The sequence below is a fragment of the Gopherus flavomarginatus genome, chromosome 9, assembly GCF_025201925.1.
Source record: "Gopherus flavomarginatus isolate rGopFla2 chromosome 9, rGopFla2.mat.asm, whole genome shotgun sequence".
NCBI lineage: Eukaryota > Metazoa > Chordata > Testudines > Testudinidae > Gopherus > Gopherus flavomarginatus.
The window spans coordinates 279,250-302,321 of NC_066625.1; the positions used below are offsets into that span (position 1 = coordinate 279,250).

Consider the following 23,072-nt stretch of genomic DNA (forward strand, 5'->3'; position numbering starts at 1 on the left):
TTAGAAGTCTCCCATTTCTCCCTCGGTGTTGTTACTGTGCTGTTATTAACATCCCAATCCTAACTAACACTATTATCTATCACTGATAATTCTTCAGTTTCTAACTAAGAATGCCCCACCCAGCCATGATTTTAATGACAGTAGGAATGTTGCAATCCAACCTTCACTGCATGCCCTCCCCTGAGGAGAAACAACAATGAAGCTGCTCTCATGCCCAAGACCAGCATAGGCACACATCTGAGAAAACAGGTCTCTAAATACAGACAAGGAAACTTCCATGAAGGTTGGTGCCGATTATATCAGTCACTGATAAAAGAGTGAAGGTATCTTTACAGGCTGGTGCCTCATGGAGTCTCTCTCTAGGGTGTTGGAGTCTTTACAGGCCATCCCCCTATGAAGAAGTTGGTTGAGCTACCCAAGTCACATTGCAGTGGTAATAGAAAATCGGTGGCCCAGTACCCGATCTGCTGCCACTGCACCTGGGTCCATGTGGCCTCTTGTAATTTAGGTAGGAAGTTACTTAGGTATACCTCTTAAGGAGGATGAATTAGATACAGACTACAATCATACCACTTCTCGCTAAATTTCACAATGGGGGATTACTAAAGGAGTACTCAGCTGCCGCAAAGAGTGGTGTCACTGCTTCAGTAGGGGTTATCTCCCTGCCATGCCATTACTGTACCAATGCCAGTGTGTTCCATTAGGGAGCACCATGTAAGATGCAAGACAGTGGCCCTAAATACTTGGGTCACTTACAATCCCCCAGTAGCTTTGGGACCAATAAGGGAACTGCATCATCCTGGGCGAGTTGTAGTTTGGGTACATGTACTCTACCTCCTCCCTACAGATTCAGGTAAGGTCTGAAACTGAAAAATACCCATCTCATTGTGCAGAGTTCTGGCATTTGCTGTACAGCTGCACAATTCAATCATTATCTAGGTTTTTATAAAGATCACCTACCATGATATCTGAGCATTGAAGCGAAAGATTTTTGTACCTATTTTATAAGAAATCCCAAAGTTTGTTTGTGGTTGGCTGATATGTACATTACCATAAAGAAATGTAGCCAATACAGAACTCTAATCATTTGTCAGAAAGACATCTTTCTTGTTACTCACAGTAATTTATTTAATGAGTTCATATAGTGAGCTAAGATTGAGAATTTGTATTTTAAGAGTACAAGTCAGTTTTTAGCATTGCGGTAATATCTCACAGCTGCACTTGAGAACCTATTGCGTTCATGTGGATGAACAAGGCAAGTACTGGTATACAGTTATGGTCAAGTTGAGAAGGCACTGACTGAAAAAACCTAAAACTTGCTCTGCCACATAAGCATGATTTATGAACACTTCAGTTTGCCAACAAGTAAATTAATTCATCTGAAGTTCACAGGGGACATATTTTATTATTTAAATGTGGACATGCCTCTGGCCACCAATAAGGTTCAAAACCTCACGATGCTATATGTCATACATACACAAGGCAATCCAATCCCTGTGCTCAAGAGCTTGCACTCAAAAGACAAATATCTGACAGAGTGTGGAAGGAAACAGGATACAAGAGCCACTACTTTGTTTCCATTGTGAAATCTTATCTAAAAAGAAGGAAAGAATATCAAGAAAGGAATTCTAGAACAAACAGTAAAAGCTAGGAAGGCATTCTGATATTATTCAATCTAGTGAGGGCATAGCTATGCTTGAGAAGGTGCCTTGGTCTTGTCCACACTTGAAATGCTACAGCAGCACAAGCCATTGTAGTGCTTCAGCGTAGACATTCACTACAGTGACGGGAGGGGTTCTCCTTATCAGCAGTTAATTCACCTCTCTGAGAGGCAGTACCTAGGTCAAGAGAAAAATTCCTCCATAAACCTAGCACTGTCTACACTGAGGGTTAGGTCACCTTAACTACGTCGCTCAAGAGGTGTAGATTCTTCCCACACACTTGAGCAACATAGCTGGGTCAACTTAACTTTTGAGTATAGACCAGGCCTTTATCTGCTGTTATAGGTGATTCTCTTATTTTGGATAACTGATTTATGTATTAAGTTGGCAAATCTCATTCACTGAGAGATTTTCCTTCTAGGTTCGTATATTTTTATATAAGCACCAAGAACTAATTTGAGGTTTGCAAGTTTGGAAACCAAGGGAAACCAGATGTCAATTTGATTGCAAAGTAACGTTGAGCAAGTTGTTCAAATATTCAGGTTACTCAAAAGAGATATTAACAGCAGGGTGCTTCATGATTCCATACTAGATCTAAAGTTTAAATATATTTATTGCCTGAAAGAGGACAAGTAATGAGGTAGCAAAATTTGCAGGTGACAAATTTATTTTGGTTAGTTAGGATCAGAGAACTATGAAGAACTTCAGAGATACCTAAACAAGTAGGTGAATCGGCAACATAATGGCAAATGAAGTTCCATGTCAATAAATATGAAGTAATACACATTGGAGAGGAGAGACTAAATTACTCATACACCTTACAGGATTCTAAACTAACTATTAACTCAGGAAAGAGTCCTGTGCAACATTATAGATAATGAAGACCTCTGCACAATGTGCACCTACAGTCAAAAAAAGCAAAAGTAATATTAGGATGTGTAAGGAATGGGACAGAGAATAATACACAGATATTATAATGCCTTTATTATGGTGGCATGTCAGCACTATAGTTAAGGTTGTTTCACAGCTTCTGTTTAAAGTTCAACCTAAATCCCTTAACATGCTAAGTCGCATTCCTCTGAAATTTGGTGTGCTTCCGGGGGGTTAGTGACCCAAATTCGTGGTCATCTGAGGTAGGTGCTGCAGTGATATAAGACCTGAAAAAAAAACCAGCCACTTTTTAAAAAGTTTCTATGTGCTTTTGTTTTGTCCAGAGCTAGAGATTAAACTACGGATATACTGCAGGTCAAAATGGTCTCAACCAGTGAAGTTTTACCCAAAGTTGTGCAAGGCACTCAGTGAACCTTTAGGGGACTCAAACCAAGAAAAGTAGTTAAGCAAACTAAGGGCTTACACTGGCACTTTACAGTGCTGCAACTTTCTCACTCAGGGGTGTGAAAAAACATCCCTTTGAGCGCTGCAAGTTTCAGCACTATAATGTGGCAGTGTAGACAGTGTTACAGCGCTGGGAGCTACTCCCCTCATGGAGGTGGGTGGTTTCTTTTTGTTTTGTTTTGTTATTAAACCACACACAGCGCTGGGAGAAATCTTTCCCAGCACTGGTGCTGTGACTACACATCCACATTAAAGTGCTACTGTGGCAGCGCTTTAATGTTGCTAGTGAAAACCTGCCCATACATGTTTATGTTGTGCATGCAGGTACAGAAAGAGGGGAGGGGGGAAGCTTGAAGGTTTCCATTCCTACCATTTTATATGCTCAAGTTTGACTCTTCTAGGTGCACTGAAATAGAAACAGTTACTCAGATTGCTTTGAAATTTGGTGTGCCTTATGGGGGTACAAGGTGATCCAAGTCTGCGGTCATTTGACCAAGGGGTTTCTGAGTTAACCCTCCCAAAAAAAGTTTCCTTCTGTTGCTTTGTACTGTTAAACTAATCACTGGCTGAATTATAGATCTTACTGACATTGATGGCTATGGATTCACCCTTTAATATAATTAAGGGTAAAACAAACATAAGCCCCCCATCTGAAAAAAAGAACGTTTTGGACTGAGTGGCTGGAGGCTGCTACAAAATGAGAGTCTTGAGTGACAATTTTGTTTTGGAGGGAATGTAATCAAAGAATTTTGTGAAGAAAAATTAAACATGTGAATGCTTCCTAGGAAGGATGAGGTTTGGGCTTGCAGCAAGTGGAGAAGGGCGATGTGGAAGGGGATAAATGGGGATTGTTGGCAGGAAAGGGGAGAGGTATTGGAGACTCAGGAGAGTGGAAGTGCGGGGCACTGGGAAGGCTGCATGGAGGTGAGTGGCAAGGAAACTGGGGGGCAAACAGGGACAGGCAGCATCTGTCAGCTCCACATTCTCCCCTCGCATGTGTGCGCCCAGATCTGGGGAACTCTTGCAGCTCTAGTGAGATCTGAGACCTCCTCCTTTCCCCCCCACAAGCTGGATTATGGTGGGCCTTGTCCCTTTCCCCTCCACAGTGTGTGAGTCTCTTACTACCTGTCTCCTTGTGTGTGCCAGGATCTGTGGGGCCTGTGCCCATCTGCAGGTGGTTCAACCCTTCCCCATGTAAGTTGGATTCTGAGGTGTCTGCCCTTTTGGGGGAGTCTCAGGCCCTTTCCCTGTTCCCTATGTGAGCCAGAATCTGGGGAAGTCCTGCTCCTTTGGATGAGGTGCCGAGAACAAGAATCCTTCATGCATTTCACAAGTTCTAAAGCACTCAGGAGGGGAACAGGAAGACCCACAGAGATGAATGGAACAATTTGCAGGTCTACACTTAAAATGCTGCACCAGCGCAGCTGCACCACTTCGATGAAGACACTACTACATGAGAGCTTCTCCCATCAGCACAGTTAATCCACCTCTGCAAGAGGTGGTAGCTATGCCAATGGGAGAAGTCCTCCCATTGACACAGTGCTGGCTACTCAGTATAGTGGATTTCACACCCCTGAGCAATGTAGTTATACTAACGTACATTTGTAGATTACAGCTGGCCTCAGCTATTGTTTCAGTATTGTATTCATCTATAGGGGGTGTTCCCATTCAGCTGGCATCACCATACTGAAATGAATGTTTCACTCCTTTCAGAGCCTCCTGCACTTGGAGAGGATGTGTAGAGGAACCCTTTCCATCCATCATCCCTGTATCCTTCTTGTTTAGAGGATCATGCTTTTAAATGCTCTAAAATGCACATGCTTTACTGGATTTTTCTGAATTTTTTTGTATCTCATGGGAGTGCTGTGCAGGGTGAATGACCCAAATTTGAGGTCATTTAAACCAAGGGTTCCAGAGACACAAGCCCTTAAAAAAAACAAAAAAACAAACCAGCAGTTTTTTCTAAATGTTTCTAGATTATTTTTTTTGGCACAGATCTAGAGATCAAACTATTGCTGTGATGTGTATCAAAATAGTCTCAGTCAATTTTTACCCAAGGTACTGAATGGCACCCACTAATCTTTGGGGGACCCAAATTGTGAATAGTATTTAAGGAAAAAAACATTAATTGCTTGTGCAGATGAGCATTCTGGAAGGATTATGTTATGCGTGTGCTAATAAAGAAAAAAAAATTATGAGGCTTTCCACACATCCACTGTATGCTTGCCTAGGTTTTCAAGGGACTGTGCCAACACCGTTGCCCATGGTCAATACCCTACCACTGAGGTTTCTAGTCCCAACCTTTGTACATCTGTGCAATGAGTTATTAAATCTTTGTTGCTTGCTACACGCTGTGTTAAAATATAACATTTTTATTTTCTTGGGAGGTTTACAGTGAACACAGCAGAATAGTGAGCAGCCAGTCAAACCATAATTTTTGTTATATCAAGTGGGAAGGAGCCAGAGACAAAATGACTTTGAGGGGGAGGGAGAGGCAAGGCTCGGACTGGTTGTTTGAGAAAAAAGTCTATTTTACTAGCAACTGGGGGACAGATGGCAGGCAGGTAGGGGGTGGAAGTGGCAGAAGAGCAAAGAGTGCACCATGACATGGGGATTGCGGACTATAGGCTGATTTGCATGGAGAGAGTGTTTTGCCCACTCTGCAGCATCTAACCATTGATTTAGAGGTTGTGCTCTACCCAACATTGTGGTGATTCACTGGGGCCTTATTGCTGTCATACATCTCATAGAATGTACCAGAGCAGATTTAGACAACATCAGAGATGTGTGTCCAGGAGCTGTGAAAATTTACTTGGATTTGGCTGAGCATCTGAATAATTGTTACAGTGACGATATAAAAGCTATTGATAAGCACTGGAAAAAAACATTAAATCAGGAAATCAGAGGGTTCATGGCTGACCAGAAAATGTATGCTGTCTGACACAGAAACATTGCAAACTAACACCTCACCATTCCTCAAGATGGGGCATATCAATTGGACAGGGATCAGAGGATCTCTCTCTCAGACATAAGAGACTGTCAGCAGTTCGGAACAACAACAACACTATCTGTGGTTTCTCTTGCTGGCCCTGCCACAAATTCCACCCTCCAACCATTCTGAAACATTCCACTGTAACATAGTTGTCCTTCAAGCCACAAACTACACAGGAATTAAGTTATAGGCGGGGAAGAAATAATAGCAACAGAAACATCTGTTTATCATGTAACGAGGACTCCAGGGAGATGCATTCCCTGTTTTTGGGCTGGGGGACTACAGTGAATGGGTCAGGGGCATGAATAGCGAGGTGTGTGTATGGTGGTGGGAGTGAGAGGGCAGCTGGCTGTCTCAGTGTTATGTAAATTGCAGGAAATGATATGTACGATGCTCAAATGACTATTAAACTCCTACCAACGTATCTTTTCCTGTTTAAAAACAGCCAACCAACCAACCTAGGAAAGTCAATGGCAAAAAATGATGATATCGCAGAGTAACAGTAGTTTAGTGGTAAGTCACTCCCTTGCAGAAAGCTGAGTTGAGCAAAAGTTGCCCATGCAACCTTAACTCTGCTCTTTTTCAGCACTGGCCCAATAGACCCCCATTAACATACATACCTATACTCTGCCAATCCCACAGTTGCTGAAATATACAAGCTCTTCACCTCTTTTCACAGACCAGTCACTCTCATCCACAGGGTTTCATATAACATTGTTTAAAGATAAATGGGAGTGGAGGGGGAAGGTTGTCCATGCCACTTTTCTTCTACCCTCTTTGAACTATGCCTCAATGTGTGCACACTCAACACTGCCCATTGACACTGTACGATTCCAGATCTGGTTGTACACTCACACATATTTGGAAGACTCCCTAGAAAGAATATCACTCATGTACATTTTAAGAACCATTTCACAGTCTTTTATCACTTACTCACTCTCAGGATACTATCTCAACCTATCCTTTTGTTTAACCATCACTAAAGCATTATAATCCTCTCATATTCCACCTCCATACTGACAATATCCTTTGTAATAAAGGCTTTATGCCCTGCTCCTGAGATACGTGACAATTCCACATAGAAATGATGCATATTGCATCCTGAAGGTACCTATACACTCTTCCCTTTCCTCACACACAAGAGGGTGGAAAACAGATTGCAACTATGTCACAAACCTCAAATTTCAGAGTAGCAGCCATGTTAGTCTGTATCTGCAAAAAGAACAGGAGTACTTGCGGCACCTTAGAGACTAACAAATTTATTTCAGCATGAGCTTTCGTGAGTTACAGCTCACGAAAGCTCATGCTGAAATAAATTTATTAGTCTCTAAGGTGCCGCAAGTACTCCTGTTCTTTTTACAAACCTCAAAGTAATCCTCAGTTCTCACAAACATACCTCTACCAAGCAGAGCCAATTACTGCCTCCATCTTTCAGTACAACTACACCTGACACTGACCACAGGATATGCAAGCAGATAATAAATGCGTAACTACTCTCATATGCCACTTGCTACTGACAATATCCTTGTAATAAAACCCCATGCCTTGCTAATTATATAATGTATACAATTTTCACTCAAATTATACATACTGGATCCTAAAAGGTACACATGCAGCTCTTCCCTTTGCTCACACACATCTGAGGGTGCAAAACATAGATCTCACACACCTCAAAGTAACCCACACAAGTCCTCAGAACACAAAACACACCTTTATCAAGTGACTCTACTACTGTTAGCATACATAGCACCTAATACCCGGGCTATACTTGAAGCCTATCCAATGTCCTATAGGCTACCAGCCCCTAAGGACTAGAGGCAAGCTGGGGAGGGCAAGCGCTTCCCCTCCTTTTTTGTCCTTTAACAGTGTTAGATGGAATCCTGTGGGCGAGAGTGAATGGGTTGTAAAAGGATGCAAAGAATTGTAAAAGGAGATGAAGCAACTGTAGGGTTGGCAGAGTAAACTATATTTGTTAACGGGCATAATGGGGCATTGCTAAAGGGAACAGAGTTAAGTTTCCATAGGCTACCTTAATAGTGCATTTCCTGGTTTTCACAACTTTTGAATTTGGTCAATTCAGTGTTCTGCAAGGGAATAGCATACCACCAAGCAAACTTAACTGATCACTCCATTTCAAAAACAATACTGTAGAGTTAAAGAAGGTTCAGAGAAGAGTGATGAGAATAATCAAGGACAAGAAAAAACTATGAAGAGAGACTGAAAAGACTGAGATTTATTCATCTCCTTTTTAAGGTAAATAGATGGACATAATAAAAACATCAAATTAAAAAAACAATAGAGAAGGCAAATAGTGAGCTTCTGCTCTCACTACACAAGCACACAGAGACACTAAATGAAATAAAAAAGGTGAAAAATTCAGAACTGTTAAAGGGAAACACTTTTTCATACAACATGTAATAAACTGGAAGTCATGCCAGAGGATGTAACCGAGGCCAAGATTTTAGCAAGATTCAAAAAGGGTTTGGACATTTATATAGGTAAGAGGTTATAATTAATTATATAGGTTATACTTAATGACAATATTTTGAAAGGGGTGTTAATCCTCATGCTTCAGGTCTTAAGCCAATCTAAGTATTACAGGCTATGTTGAGACAATGCAGGAGGAAAAGGGGAAGATGATCCCATATATGATTACTGTAGAGTATTTACACCTTCCTCTGAAGCATCTGGTTCTGGCCACTGTCACAGACATGACAATGAACTAGATGGACATTGGGTCTGATCCAATACAGCAGTTCCTATGTTCCTATTCTACATGGCTTTCAAAGTAGCTCTGGAATTTGATTAAAACTGGACACTTATGTTAAAGTGTATTTCATAAATTGCACTAAAAGTTGTTCATGGTTTATATCTGTTAAAAGTTTATGTTAACATCTATCTCCCATGCTGAAAAACTAAATTGACAGTAAGTCTTACCCCTTTCTTTCCTGGAATAGCACATTCCCAATTCATGAGATTCATCGTGCCATCTGGATTTTTTGTAGGTACTGCTACAAATCCCTGAATTAAAACAGAAACCCGAAGTAAGACTTCTGAAAGTACATTTAATGCTGATGTAGCATCAAAACATATATTTGTACAATGCAGTCCCTCTCCGCTTATACCAACTTGCTTGACATTCCTTTATGCATCAGAGGATGAGTTTTCAGCAGCTTGTTTATAGTTCCATTTCACATTGAAAGATCACCAGAACACCACAAGTTCAGCGTGAAGTTGCAGAAGTTAACTACTTGAGAGTATTGCTATACTTACAAATGGATGGTCTTTTCTCCAAGCTTTCCTCTCCTGTGCAAGTCTGCTGAGGGCTATCCCAGACATGTTCAAAATCCCTCTAAAACATAAACAGTTGCCAGTTAGAGCAAATTGAACCCCTCAAGTTAGTCATGCAGTGATGAATACACTTCAAACTCCTCACATTTGCTTTTTTAACATTTATTAGATTGACTGGCAAACTATCACTTTTTAAGGCTCTACACAACATGTAAGTTCTGTTAGAAATAGCACAGCATTTAAGACAGGGGTTCTCAGGACAAATTTTTTGGTGGCTGCTCTCACACTTTTTTCCTAAAATACTTAATTAGCTTTAGGAAAAACAAATAAATATGCACATATATATGTCCAAATAATTGTAATTCTTTTATTGCGAGCAAGTACGTCTGCTGTGAAAAGTGATATTAACAAACACACAAGTATTGCTTTTCACAGCGGACTTACTCAGCCCTCTCAAGTCTCGGGACAAATTAAGCCCTGGATGGGGGGTGGGAGGGGTGAGGAGCAATGGAGTTGAGTGGAGAGGAGGCAGTCGGGGCTGGAGCCTGACGTCCTGTTGCCAGAGCCTGCTACCCTGCCACTCCAGGGCTGAAGCCTGATTCCAACCGTCCCAGGAAATGTGGTGAACTTACCAATTGCCTGGTTCGCCAGCACTGTGCCCCAGGTGTCTCCAAAGAGGGGGCAGGGCCCAATCCCTGCTGGTGTCCCAGCAATCAACATCAAAACGGTGTATTCAGGAGCAATGGTGAGGAGGGGGCACTTGCTACTTTGCCCCACCCCCACAATAACAGCCCAGGAGGCTTGTGGTTGCAAGAAAAGCCCACGGTGGTCACATGCGGCCACAGTGACCACACTTGAGAAACGCTGATCTAAGATCAGCTTCTCTACACAGGGATGTTTATTGGCATTACATGCATAATCTCTACCAGTACAGGTTATGCCACTCAATTTCCCCATATCAACAAGCCTTAAGGTCCTATACTCGGACTAAGTTCTTGAATACCTCCATCTTGTGTTTCACAGTTGCATTACACTGGCAAAGGGAATTCAGCAGTAGTTTAACAACACATATACCACACTACCAGTAGTAAGATAAAGGTTCAGGAACAATAGGGGTTTAAATTTTGAAAGCGCGCACAAATATTCTGGGGGTAGGGATAGCTCAGTGGTTTGAGCATTGACCTGCTAAACCCAGGGTTGTGAGTTTAATCCTTGAGGGGGCCACTTAGGGATCTGGGGCAAAAATCAGTACTTGGTCCTGCTAGTGAAGGCAGGGGGTTAGACTCAATGACCTTTCAAGGTCCCTTCCAGTTCTAGAAGACAGGTATAGCTCCAATTCTTATTATTATTATTATTCTGTCTTCCTAATGAGACCAATGTGGCATTCACCTGCAGAGGAGGACATCTATGCTGATGATTGTGCATACTAAGCTTCCCTACCAGCAATCCAGAAAGAAAAAGCAGTAGAAAGTAGCCTAGTTAGTCTATAAGCCACTGCCTGGCTGGAACACAAACTATTCTGTGCAGGAGCAACTAAGATGTGAATCCTATCAAGATCATATCAGTTTCACTCCCATATTGCAATAGTAACCACCAAGTAATAGTGCGCAGAAACAGGAGTACAGATGTGAGCCTGTAGAGAAGGAGGCTGCCAGATACACAAGATAATTGGCCCATGGTGTCATTTCAGTCCACTGGACTTGAGAACCACACTTAATCCTGTCTTTCTGGAAGCAGTACAGGCTACTAGAAGCAGGACAATGCTGTGAAATCAGGTTCACAAATGTAAAGTGTGCCAAAAAATTTCAGATCTCAAACCCAGGGAAAAGGAAAGAAAAGCAGAGATCTATTATTGCATGAGAGAGGAGTGACTCACATTAAGAGAATGGAGAGAGAAGAAAGCTTCACACAAAATCCAAGAAGGGAAATATTAAATAATACTTAGTCCTGCCATGAGTGCAGGGGACTGGACTAGACGACCTCTTGAGGGCCCTTCCAGTCCTACAATTCTATGAAACTAAAGCAGTGATAAGCAAGAGGAGAGAGTGGTTTACACAATTAAACTGGTACCCAAAAGCCCAGGAGTTATTTATTAAAACGGGCAGTAAGAAGCAGCTCATAGAATCTCCTCACAAAAAATTTTAATTCCCCCAGCTTCATGAACAGTTGCAGGTACTCAGCAGCTCAGAAAGTCAGGCTAACATGTTTAATTTCATTTGTGTAAATACATAAACCTGTATGACAGCCAGAGGGCTCCCAGCAGTTCCTCTTGCAGTGCACAGTAATAGAAGACTAATGAGATGGTAATTGCCATCTATAAAGGGTTTATAACTACTTTCCTCCTGTTACATTAACAGTCTGGGTATTAATTTAATCAATGTGAACATTTCAAATTCTAGAGTCTAAGTTTATTATTGCAAAGCATTTTCATTCCAGTTTATAGACGTCCTCATTTTAAACTTCACACTTATCCATAATACTTTGCCATACCATATGTAAATTGGAAATTTGTCACCACCAAAATTTTAATATTTTCCCTTTGAACAACACAAAGAAGGTCCAAAGATATCGGACACCTATTTCATACAAGTCTTGGATAACAGCATTAAATTAGATTTTGAGGGGCACACTCTCACACATTAACACATTCAATGATATTTCACAACATACTTTCCATCCAGTCCTACTTCTGAGTTTCAGAGTTAGTTTTGCTTGAATGGATATATTCCAGAAATGCCATAAGTACAACCTGAAAGCTAACAATTAAATTCAAGTTTATACAAAGCTAAATTTCATTAGAGAAGGTGAGATTTGGATAGGGTGAATATATAAAGTAATAATACTGCTTCCAGCATTCTGCAGTTGGTCTAATATTCCCTAAAATTAGAAACTAATCACTCATACACAGATTGAGTTAAATGAATATAGTAGAGATACGTATTTGGATCTTTGCTATACCAGAACGTTTGTGGGGCTAGTTAAATACTGTGCCCAATGAATACTGTATGAGCCTCTAATCATTTGTTCTGCTCATGGAGGCAAAAGCAGATTTCATGGAAAGGATGCTATCAGAATAGGATACAACTCACTTTATAAGACCAATACTTTGTTTCACAACATTCTCTATCACGTTACAAAAGGAATAATTTATTCAGTGTCATTAATAGATGGGCACTGATCAGCCCCAGAGCAAGAATCAGGAAATATGTGCAGTAGAAACCTGCCATAGTAATATATTCAGAAGTTCATTAAAGAGAATAATGGTGAAAGTTTTGTATCAGCTGCAGAGGACACAAAATCACCCAAGATAGTTAAGTCCTGGGCAGACTGGGAAGAATTACAAAGGGATCTCACAAAACTGGGTGACTGGACAACAAAATGGCAAAAGAAATTCAATGCTGACAAGTGCAAAGCAATGCACATTGGAAAACATCATCCCAACATTACATAAAAAATGAGGGGGTCTAAATTAGCTGTTACCACTCAAGACAGACATTGTAGTCATCATGGACAGTTAGTTCTCTGAAAACACCTGCTCAATGTCCAGCAGTCAAATAAGCTAATAGAATATTAGGAAAGAGAGAGATAAGAAGACAGAATGTATAATGCCACTACATAAATCTATGATACGGCCACACCTTGAGCGTTGCATGGAATTCTGCTTGCCCCATCTCAAAAAATATATATATTAGAATTGGAAAAAGTACAGAGAAGGGCAACAAAAATTATTAGAGGTATGGAACAACTTCTATATGAGGACAGATTAAAGAGACTGGGACTGTTCATTTTAGAAAAGAGATGACTGAGGGAGGATATGATAGAGGTCTAGAAAGTCATGAATGGTGTGAAGAAAATGAATAAGGAAGTTTCATTTACCCAATCATATGACACACAAGATAGGGGTTACCTAACGAAATTAACTTAAAGCAAACATAAGAAACTACTTCACACAACTCCTAGTGTAACTCATTGCTGGGGATGTTGTGAAGGTCAAAAGTATAAATGGTTTAAAAAAAAAAAAAAAAAAACCAGACAAGTTCATGGAGGATATGTCCACCAATGGCTAGTAGCCATGACGGTCAGAGGCACAAACCTGTGTATGCTGTAGGAGTCCCTAAAACTCTGACTGCTAGAGATTGGGATTGGGATAGCTCAGTGGTTTGAGCATTGGCCTGCTAAACCCAGGGTTGTGAATTCAATCCTTGAAGGGGCCATTTAGGGAACTAGGGTAAAAATCTGTCTGGGGATTGGTCCTGCTTTGAGCAGGGGGTTGGACTAGATGACCTCCAATCCCAATAGTCTATGATTCTAACAGAAGATGGATCACTCAGTAAACTGCCCTGTTCTGTTCTCTCCCTCCGAAGCTTCTGACATTGGCCACTGTCAGAAGACAGGATATTGGGTTAGATTGGTAGTTCTCAAACTTTTGTATTGGTGATCCCTTTCACATAGCAAGCCTCTGAGTGCAATCCTCCTTATAAATTAAAAACACTTTTAAATATATTTAACACCATTATAAATGCTGGATGCAAAGAGGGACTTTGGGGGGAGGCTGACAGCTTGCGAACCCCATGTAATAACCTTGCAACCCCCCTGAGCGGCCCCAACCCCGAGTTTGAGAACCACTGGGCTAGACGGTCCATACGTCTTACCCCACACGGCCATTTTTAAGCTCTTAAATTTTAATTGTGCAGTCAGCCTCTCTCTCTCTTCAAATGAGGAACTTGTAGACTCATTACCAGACAGATATAGCAAGTAGCTTCTGATCCACACTAATACCATCACCACACAAATTGAGAAAGCTAATTGTGTTTACAACTTAATCAAGTATCCTTAGTTACAATGGTCTACAATTTTTGAAAAGTCATCTGCTTCAGAGATAAAATGTGCTATTTATTATTTATTTTGATGTGCTGAATTTAAATATGACAATTAAAACAACTGATTGGCTACTGTTTCTAAGATTTAAGTTTTTACATTTTATGTCTATGTATATTGTGAGATAGTAGAGTTTTAATCATAAATTGTAAACCTAGGTCTTTTCATGTGTTTATGGTTGCTTTACATGATAATATATTTCACCTGTCCTGTTTATGTAACACTTTAAAAATCAGCAAAAGGGTTATACAAATAAAATTTATTATGAAACAAAAGGCAAAAAACTATTATGTACATAGTTAGTCCTATTCAGTGTCTACTCGGCGCTTCTTGGCTTGTCTCTTGTATTCATTAAATGGAGCATCTCTTGTCACTGTCCAGCAAGCATTGATGGGCTCCATTTGCCTTGATAGCCTGCCAGGAGATTCCACTGCTGTAGTCTGGAGCCCAACAGCTCTGCCTTACTCTTGGGTAGTTCCAAATCCCTGACAAGGTCATTCAGTTCACCTTGTGTTATGAAGTGTGGTTCAGAGGAGGAGGACGGGAGAAAATGTGGGTCCTGTGACATTGATGGTTCAGGACCAGAAGTTTCATCCTCATCCTGTTCCTCATCTGACTCAAGTGAGAAGGATTCTGGTGCATCAGGAACCGGCAGTCCTTCTCCGTGGGGTACTGGGCATATAGCTGATGGAATGTTTGCATAATGCACAGTCCACTTTTTCTTCTTTGACGCACCTTTCCCAACTGGAGGCACCATGCAGAAGTAACAATTGCTGGTATGATCTGTTGGCTCTCTCCAAATCATTGGCACTGCAAAAGGCATAGATTTCCTTTTCCTGTTCAATCACTGGCGAAGATTTGTTGCACAAGTGTTGCGGCATATGTGTGGGGCCCACCTCTTGTCCTGATCTCCAATTTTGCAGCCAAAATAAAGGCGATAGGCTCTCTTAACCATAGTGGTTATACTGCGCTTTTGTGATGCAAAAGTCACTTCACCACAAACATAGCAGAAGTTATCTGCACTCTTCACACAAGTACGAGGCATCTCTGCTCACTTTGGCTAAACAGAAATGTGTCCCTTTGCAAAATCAAACACTGACAAATAAGAGAGCACGACACTGTATGATTTCTAGAGCTGATATAGGGCAATTTGTTCAGCAGAGTGATGTAAGCTTCATTATGATTGCATCATCCATGACGTCTAGGAATAACATGATGCAATTCATATCATGTATGACGCAATACCAGCTTCAGATTGCATCATTCATTGTTTTGCCTAAAAAACAAGTACTGTCCAAACCCAGTCATAGATTTATTCATAGATCCAGTCAAAGATGTATTTTAGTCATTTCTGGTTTAAATTGAGATCCCTTCCCTTTATAACTCACTTATCCTCCGCCATTCCCAAGTCAAGGGTCGTATATACTGACCCAATAGCATATCTTGAAAACTAGAGCCAATCAACAATTTTAAGCATCATTTTTGTTCTCAGTGACCCAGAATTAGTAAAGCTGGACTACATTTATTTCAGAAGCATTTTGGTTGTAGAGCAGTGTTATCAGATGCAGAAAACAGGTAACTGATCTACCTTTAGGAAACATTAAGGGACAAATTTTGCTCTCAGTTACACAAATGCAGATCTGTGAAGTTAACAGATTAAGGCCTGGTCTACACTAGAAAATTAGGTCAGTTTAACTACATCAATCAGGGTTGTGAAAAAATCCCACACCACTGAGTGGCATACAAACCGATCCAAGTCCCCATGTAGATAGCATTAGGGCTTGTCTACACTTACATTTTATAGCGCTCTAACTTGCTGGCAACCCCTGAGCACAGCAAATCTGAGCGCTTTAAAGCACTAGTGTGGCCCAGCTCCAAGCGCTGGGAGCTAATCCCCTCATAGAGGTGGATTACCAGGAGTGCTGGGAGAGCTCTCTCCCAGTGCTCACGTGCGACCATACTAGCACTCGCTGTGCGTTCCAGTGTAGACATGCCCTTAGGTCGATGGAAGAACTGTTCTGTTGACCTAGCTACTGCCCCTCAGGGAGGTGGATTACCTATGCTGATAGGAGAAACCTTCCTGTCAGCATAGGTAGCATCTACATTGAAGTACTATAGCAGTGCAGCTGTGCCCCTGTAGCATTTTAAGTGTAGACTAGTCCTAAGATATGTATATCTGAGGAAAGATTCTGGCTTCTCAGACTGCTGTAGCCTACAGAGTATCTATAAGCTATCACCAAACAAAGTTCTCAACAAAATTACATACCGGACCTTGATCTTAAGGTAAAGTCTCGTGTGTCTTTCTTTAGACTACCTGCCTATTCCAGCAGCAATGCACCGTGCAATGGGTTAGCAAGCATACAGTGTAAGAAGAAACTGTAGAAAGTTCTCTTCAGATTTCAATGGAACAGACATTTGACTCATCAGTTTAGCATATTAATCAAGACAAATTCAACTGCTCTCAGAAGGTTTCTACACAATATTGTCTATATTAGTGTCTTAAGAGTTTATAACTCAAGATTAAGTTAAACTAAGTCTTGAGAAGGGCTCTAAAATCCTTCACATGAAAAAAGTCAAATATATTTGCATAAGTATATCTATCCCCCACACTCCATGTGAGAAATGGAAATAACTCTGACCTCTCTCATAGGAGCGTGGGGAATTAAACTAATATTTGTAAAGCTCTAAATGCTAAGTATAATTACACAGAAATCAGTTTCCTTTCACATTACTATAATTTCAGATCAGTGTTACATGGAAAAGATAAAATCACAGCCCTTAAATAGTACAGGATTCTCATCAAGCTATTTCAGCAGTTTAGTCTAGTAGCCAAGGGGTAACATTTTCAAAAGCACCTCTAAGTGACTTACAAGCTCAAGTCCCATTTTCAAATAGGACATAGGCACTTAGAAGTAAAAGTTCCACTGAAAATCAATGGGATTCAGGCTCTTAAGTCACTTGTAAAAACATGCAATAAGTGCTTTTGAAAATTTTACTAATGGACACAAATATATTGAATGAGGCTAATTATTAGTTGACCTAATTATTTTACAAGAAAGCACAAAGTCCCTCACACTATGAATTTACTTTTAAGATCTAGAATTCATTTCAATCTGTACATCACTTGGACTAGAGAATAATCGGAGTTTGAAGACCTGAACATGGTTTTCATGGCACCTAGCAAGTTTTCTACCTTAAAATCCACTAAATATTAGCTCAAGAAACATTACATATTTCATTCTCAAGAGAAAAATACTACAGATGGATCTACAAATACTATGGTGCTATTACACAAACTGAGATAGAAAACTGACTTCCTTATTTACAGGTTAATGAATATGGCCTACAGATTTTCAAAGTAATTAGATGGAAATAAACAGAAACAAAAAATTGAGAAGATTTTGCAGAAAAAAAAATTAACTCAATCAAGACAAAAATCTGCCAAATGTGACTTTAGACAAGTTAGTATTGCCTCTCCATCTTTAACCAGAAAAATAGGAAAGTACAACAATATTTGTTGCACAAAATCAAAGAATTGTTGTCTAGTGGTTAAGGCGCAACTATGGAGTCTTTAGATCAGAGTTTTATTCCCAGGTGTGCCACAGCATGGATGACCTTGGGCAAATTACTTACTTAACGGGACTCAATTGTTTGGCACACGATTTAAATTGATGGGGAAAAGTTTTTGTAAAATGTATGCCCAAGAGAATGCTTCCATGTTCCCTCTTCAAATTCCAAGAGCAAATTTTAAACATTCCTCTACAGTGTTCACAGCTCAAGTATCCTAACCACCAATCCCTGGAAAGTGAAAATGGCTAAATGTTTTGTTACTTAATTGATTTTCATTGTTTACTTCATGTATTTCTTTCCACTTTGACACGTACTTGTAAACACAGAAAGTAAAATTGGAGATTTTAACTCATTTCAGTTTCAGTAATCTAAACTATCAGTAATATAGGTTAAAATTTATAATGCAATTAAAGTTGGCCATTTCATTTCAATCGCTGCCTTTGTTTACTCTTCTAAAAAACCAGGATATGAAAGAATGTAAAATTAACTAAAAAACACATTGAAATCCAGAGACAGAAAGCACCACAGATGTATAAATGTATTATATGCATTGTGGGGAATTGTTGCATCTAATTTTTTAACACTTTTGTTCCAGATTCATAAGCAAACCAAGATGCCTGATGAAGTGGGTATTCACCCACGAAAGCTTATGCTCCAATACGTCTGTTAGTCTATAAAGTGCCACAGGACTCTGTTGCTTTTTACAGATCCAGACTAACACAGGCTACCCCTCTGATACAATAATTGTATTGGAGATCTCATTTTCCTTATTCTCCAGCAGCCTCTCTTTTGGAGCTTAGCAATTTCCCCAAGAAATACTCTAGGTATTAGGAGTGCAAACATTCTTTTTTTTTTTTTTTTTTTTTTTTTTAAGCAGATGAGTAAGGAAACTTGCCATTTTCTTCCTCAGGGTATTTAGAAATCTAAGAAACAATATGCTTGTTTGAGGTAGGCCTTTGGCAGCTAATATACTTTCTGGTGACTAACCACTACATGGAATACCCCAGGTTTCAATGACCCTAAAGATAAAAAACGAGTATCTAAAGCCTGCCATCTCTTTTACACCTACTGATTAGCTCTGCCATAATTGCAGAAGACTGTACAAGAAGAGCCACTTACTAATGCAGATCCCCTAGGTTATGACTGTACAGTAGGAGAGCAAGGAAGGCACCTGTCTAACCTCCAGTGAATTCGCTTTTGTAGTGTCCCTTCAATGAAAGGGCCTACTAGCATTTATTGCTCAGATTGCACCACTGTTGGAGTTAAAGACAGAGGATTGACCATTTTGAAATACACTTTAGCACCAGGAAGAGCCCCTCCAGCATCTCCTAATCCCACCTCCTCAAAAATAAATCACTCATTTCTCCTCTGCTTCAACTGCCTTCCCTAGTAATCTGTTCCTTGTGTGTTTTCTTTTAGAGTAGCAGTTTTACCTGAAATGCCTAATTATTTCAGTTATAGCTACTAGCTTTTGAGACCATTAGCAGCATAAGAAGTTTCTGGTAATTCTCTCTCACATTTCTTAACATCTGGAGTCTTCTCTTTTTCCATAAGACGTAAGTCCTGGTAAGTTTGATTTTTTTATTATTTCTTTCTTAAATTTGGTGAGATTACTAGTGGTGAATGGAACTGAGCTAGCAGCTATAAAGACTGAAGAGGCCTGCAAAGGCCACTTGGAGGTTGACCTCTTTCTTATGTCTTCACTTCTCACTCAGTTCTTTGCCTCAGAGCATCAACCCTGATGATGATATTTTGTTATGCTGGTATTTGCCCGCTAGGAACTGAACAGAGATACCCAAACTCATTTCACATAAGACATCAAAAAACAACAGGTAAGATCTGTCAATAACTACTTTGGCTGAATCCAAACCCTACATTCAAAAGCTGAATTGCTCAGTATATCCCATTACTGATCTCCCTAGCTACCCAGCTTGTCTGGTCCAAAGACACTATTTGTTGCCCTGTGATCCAGTGTCTCCAAAGCAGTATCTTTCCTGTGGTACAGCAATTAGATCTGCATACAGTATTCCAAATGAGGGCTCACAGGTGCCTGGAATAGTTACAGGATCACCCTTTTCTTTTACATCCTGGTTACCTTTAACAATCCTTATTTAGCCTACAGCAGATCAGTAGTATGAAAGTGTCTAACACAGCTAGTCTTACACACCTACACCTCTTGTCTGAGAAGCTAAATATTAGCACACAAGGAAAATACATGTATGGATAATTTGTCCAAAGAGTGAACAGCTTCTACTTCTGTGAAGAGTAGAGAAAGGCTAAGCAGGGTAGCAAAGTGGGTGTCTGACTTTGCCTACATACCAAAGCCAGGAGGTTTAGCCACAGTGGAACAGCAAAAGGTAACTCAATGATCAGTCCTATTACCTTCTTTCGCTCCATAACTTGACTAGGTCTGTAACACATAGCTCAGAAACGCCTGCCAGCACTGCAGTACCTGCTCAATAAGTGGTACTGGTGCCTCAATAGGCCCTCATAGTTTATGCTTCACAGCAGGGAGGGAACCAGTGTAAGAACCTAAGTGGGGCTGAGAGGAGCTGTCTCCCTGTCAGAAACCCCTGGGGAACGAGGCTACCCTACAGCTCCGCGAGAGCGCACTCCTCGGACAGCCCCTGCACCGGCGACAGGCACTTGCGGCCGAGAGTTCCTCGGGGCAGGGACTCGGCCCGCCCCAGCCCGGTCCCGCTCCGGGTTCCGATAGCCAGAGCCGGGCTCCGGCCCCGCGGGTGGGCAAAGGCGGGCTCCCAAAGGCCCGCCGAGCGCAAGTGAGGCCGGGGCGGGAGGAGGCACAGGCCGCTGGCCCGTCCCCACCCAGCGCGTGCAGGCCAAGGCCCGGCCGCACCGGCGCGGGTGGAATGGCACTCGGGCCCTGCAGCAGCTCCCCCATCACACGGCAGGTGGGGAAGCAGCCGGGCCCAGAGGCGGCAGCTCAAGGAGCAGGAGAAACGGGAGCCCGAGCACCCCCAAGACCCACTTCCCTGCCCCAGGCTCCGTCACCATTGCAACCTCTGGCCGCGCCGCCCTCCGGCCCTCGCCCGACTAGGCCTCACCGTGAGCGGCCGCAGCACCCGCGCGTGTCCCGGATTGAGGCGGCGGCGAATGACCCGGATGTTCCCGACTCGGCTCCCCCCCTTTGTCTCTGGTCCGGACTTTCCCTCCCTCCTTGCTCGGTACGGAGCGCAGCGGCGTGGTATGTCCCTCAGTCCGACCCGTCCGTCCCGCTGCGCCGGCGCAATATGACCCTCAATCCGACCCGTCCGGCACTCTATACGCATTTTCTTCACACAGGGCCTTGAGGTGACCAATACAGAGCCAGAGTGGAGGCCATACGGGAAGCTCCCTGTGGCAGTCTGCCTACGTCACTCCAGTCTCTTTGTGCTTCACCTTCCAATGGCGTCCCCGCGAACCTGAGCGGATTTTTCCCTTAGGCACTGAGTTAGTCACCTATGCCTTTCTCAAGAAACGGCTGGGGGCTCGATGGCCGCACTGGAAAGTGCGGGACCAGGACCCGCCCACAGGGACGCGCAAGACCCCACTCAGTCAGGACCCCTTGGCCCCCACGCGGGCCGTGGGCAGACGTCGGGGGGGAGGGCCCTCCTCGGAATGAAGTGACGTCACACTAGACGTTTACCCGGGGTCCTTCCGAGAGCGTCTGCTGCCGGGGCGAGCCACGGGGCTGGGTCGCCGCGTGTTGCCCAGGTGGGACGTGCTCGGGGCTGTAGAGATCACGTGTCTGTCTGACCGCACGGCGCGCGGTCTGGGGCCGACCCCTCGCCATCATTCCCCCATTTCCGTTGTTCTGTCACCCCCCATTGTTCTGTGACCGCCCTGTCATCACCATCGCCCCCATTGTTCTGTCACCGCCCTGTCATCACCGTCACCCGCCATCGCTGTGTGTCACCCTCACCCCCATTGTTCTGTGACTGCCCTGTCATCACCGTCACCCGCCATCGCTGTGTGTCACCCTCACCCCCATTGTTCTGTCACCGCCCTGTCATCACCGTCACCCCCATTGTTCTGTGACCGCCTGGCATCACCGTCGCCCGCCATCGCTGTGTGTCACCCTCACCCCCATTGTTCTGTGACTGCCCTGTCATCACCGTCACCCGCCATCGCTGTGTGTCACCCTCACCCCCATTGTTCCGTGACCGTCCTGTCATCACCGTCGCCCGCCATCGCTGTGTGTCACCCTCACCCCCATGGTTCTGTGACCGCCCTGTCATCACCGTCGCCCGCCATCGCTGTGTGTCACCCTCACCCCCATTGTTCTGTGACCGCCCTGTCATCACCGTCACCCCCATTGTTCTGTGACCGCCTGGCATCACCGTCGCCCGCCATCGCTGTGTGTCACCCTCACCCCCGTTGTTCTGTGACCGCCCGTCATCACCGTCACCCGCCATCGCTGTGTGTCACCCTCACCCCCGTTCTGTGACCGCCTGTCATCACCGTCACCCGCCATCGCTGTGTGTCACCCTCACCCCCATTGTTCTGTGACCGCCCTGTCATCACCGTCACCCCCATTGTTCTGTGACCGCCTGGCATCACCGTCACCCGCCATCGCTGTGTGACACCCTCACCCCCGTTGTTCTGTGACCGCCTGGCATCACCGTCACCCGCCATCGCTGTGTGTCACCCTCACCCCCGTTGTTCTGTGACCGCCTGGCATCACCGTCACCCGCCATCGCTGTGTGTCACCCTCACCCCCATTGTTCTGTGACCGCCCTGTCATCACCGTCGCCCGCCATCGTTGTGTGTCACCCTCACCCCCACTGTTCTGTGACCGCCCTGTCATCACGGTCACCCGCCATCGCTGTGTGTCACCCTCACCCCCATTGTTCTGTGACCGCCCTGTCATCACCGTCGCCCGCGATCCTTGTGTGTCACCCTCACCCCCATTGTTTTGTCACCGCCCTGTCATCACCGTCACCCGCCATCGCTGTGTGTCACCCTCACCCCCGTTGTTCTGTGACCGCCTGGCATCACCGTCACCCGCCATCGCTGTGTGTCACCCTCACCCCCATTGTTTTGTGACCGCCGTCATCACCGTCGCCCGCCATCGTTGTGTGTCACCCTCACCCCCACTGTTCTGTCACCGCCCTGTCATCACCGTCGCCCGCCATCGCTGTGTGTCACCCTCACCCCCATTGTTCTGTGACCGCCCTGTCATCACCGTCGCCCGCCATCGCTTTGTGTCACCCTCACCCCCATTGTTCTGTCACAACCCTGTCATCACCGTCGCCCACCATCGCTGTGTGTCACCCTCACCCCCATTGTTCCGTGACCGTCCTGTCATCACCGTCGCCCGCCATCGCTGTGTGTCACCCTCACCC

The 23,072-nt window shown here is 43.4% G+C and overlaps 1 protein-coding gene across 1 annotated transcript in view; it reads right to left on the reverse strand.

Annotated features, from left to right (window-relative positions):
• UBE2I (ubiquitin conjugating enzyme E2 I) overlaps positions 1-21,149 on the reverse strand; it is a 39,735-nt gene extending 18,586 nt beyond the window's left edge. The window contains exons 1-3 of the mRNA XM_050967670.1: positions 20,793-21,149; positions 9,262-9,340; positions 8,926-9,009 (exon numbers count right to left, since the gene is read on the reverse strand). Coding sequence (XP_050823627.1) covers positions 8,926-9,009; positions 9,262-9,327 — 150 coding nt within the window. The 5' untranslated portion in view covers positions 9,328-9,340; positions 20,793-21,149. The remainder of the gene's footprint in view (positions 1-8,925; positions 9,010-9,261; positions 9,341-20,792) is intronic.
• Between the last annotated feature and the right edge of the window lie 1,923 nt (positions 21,150-23,072).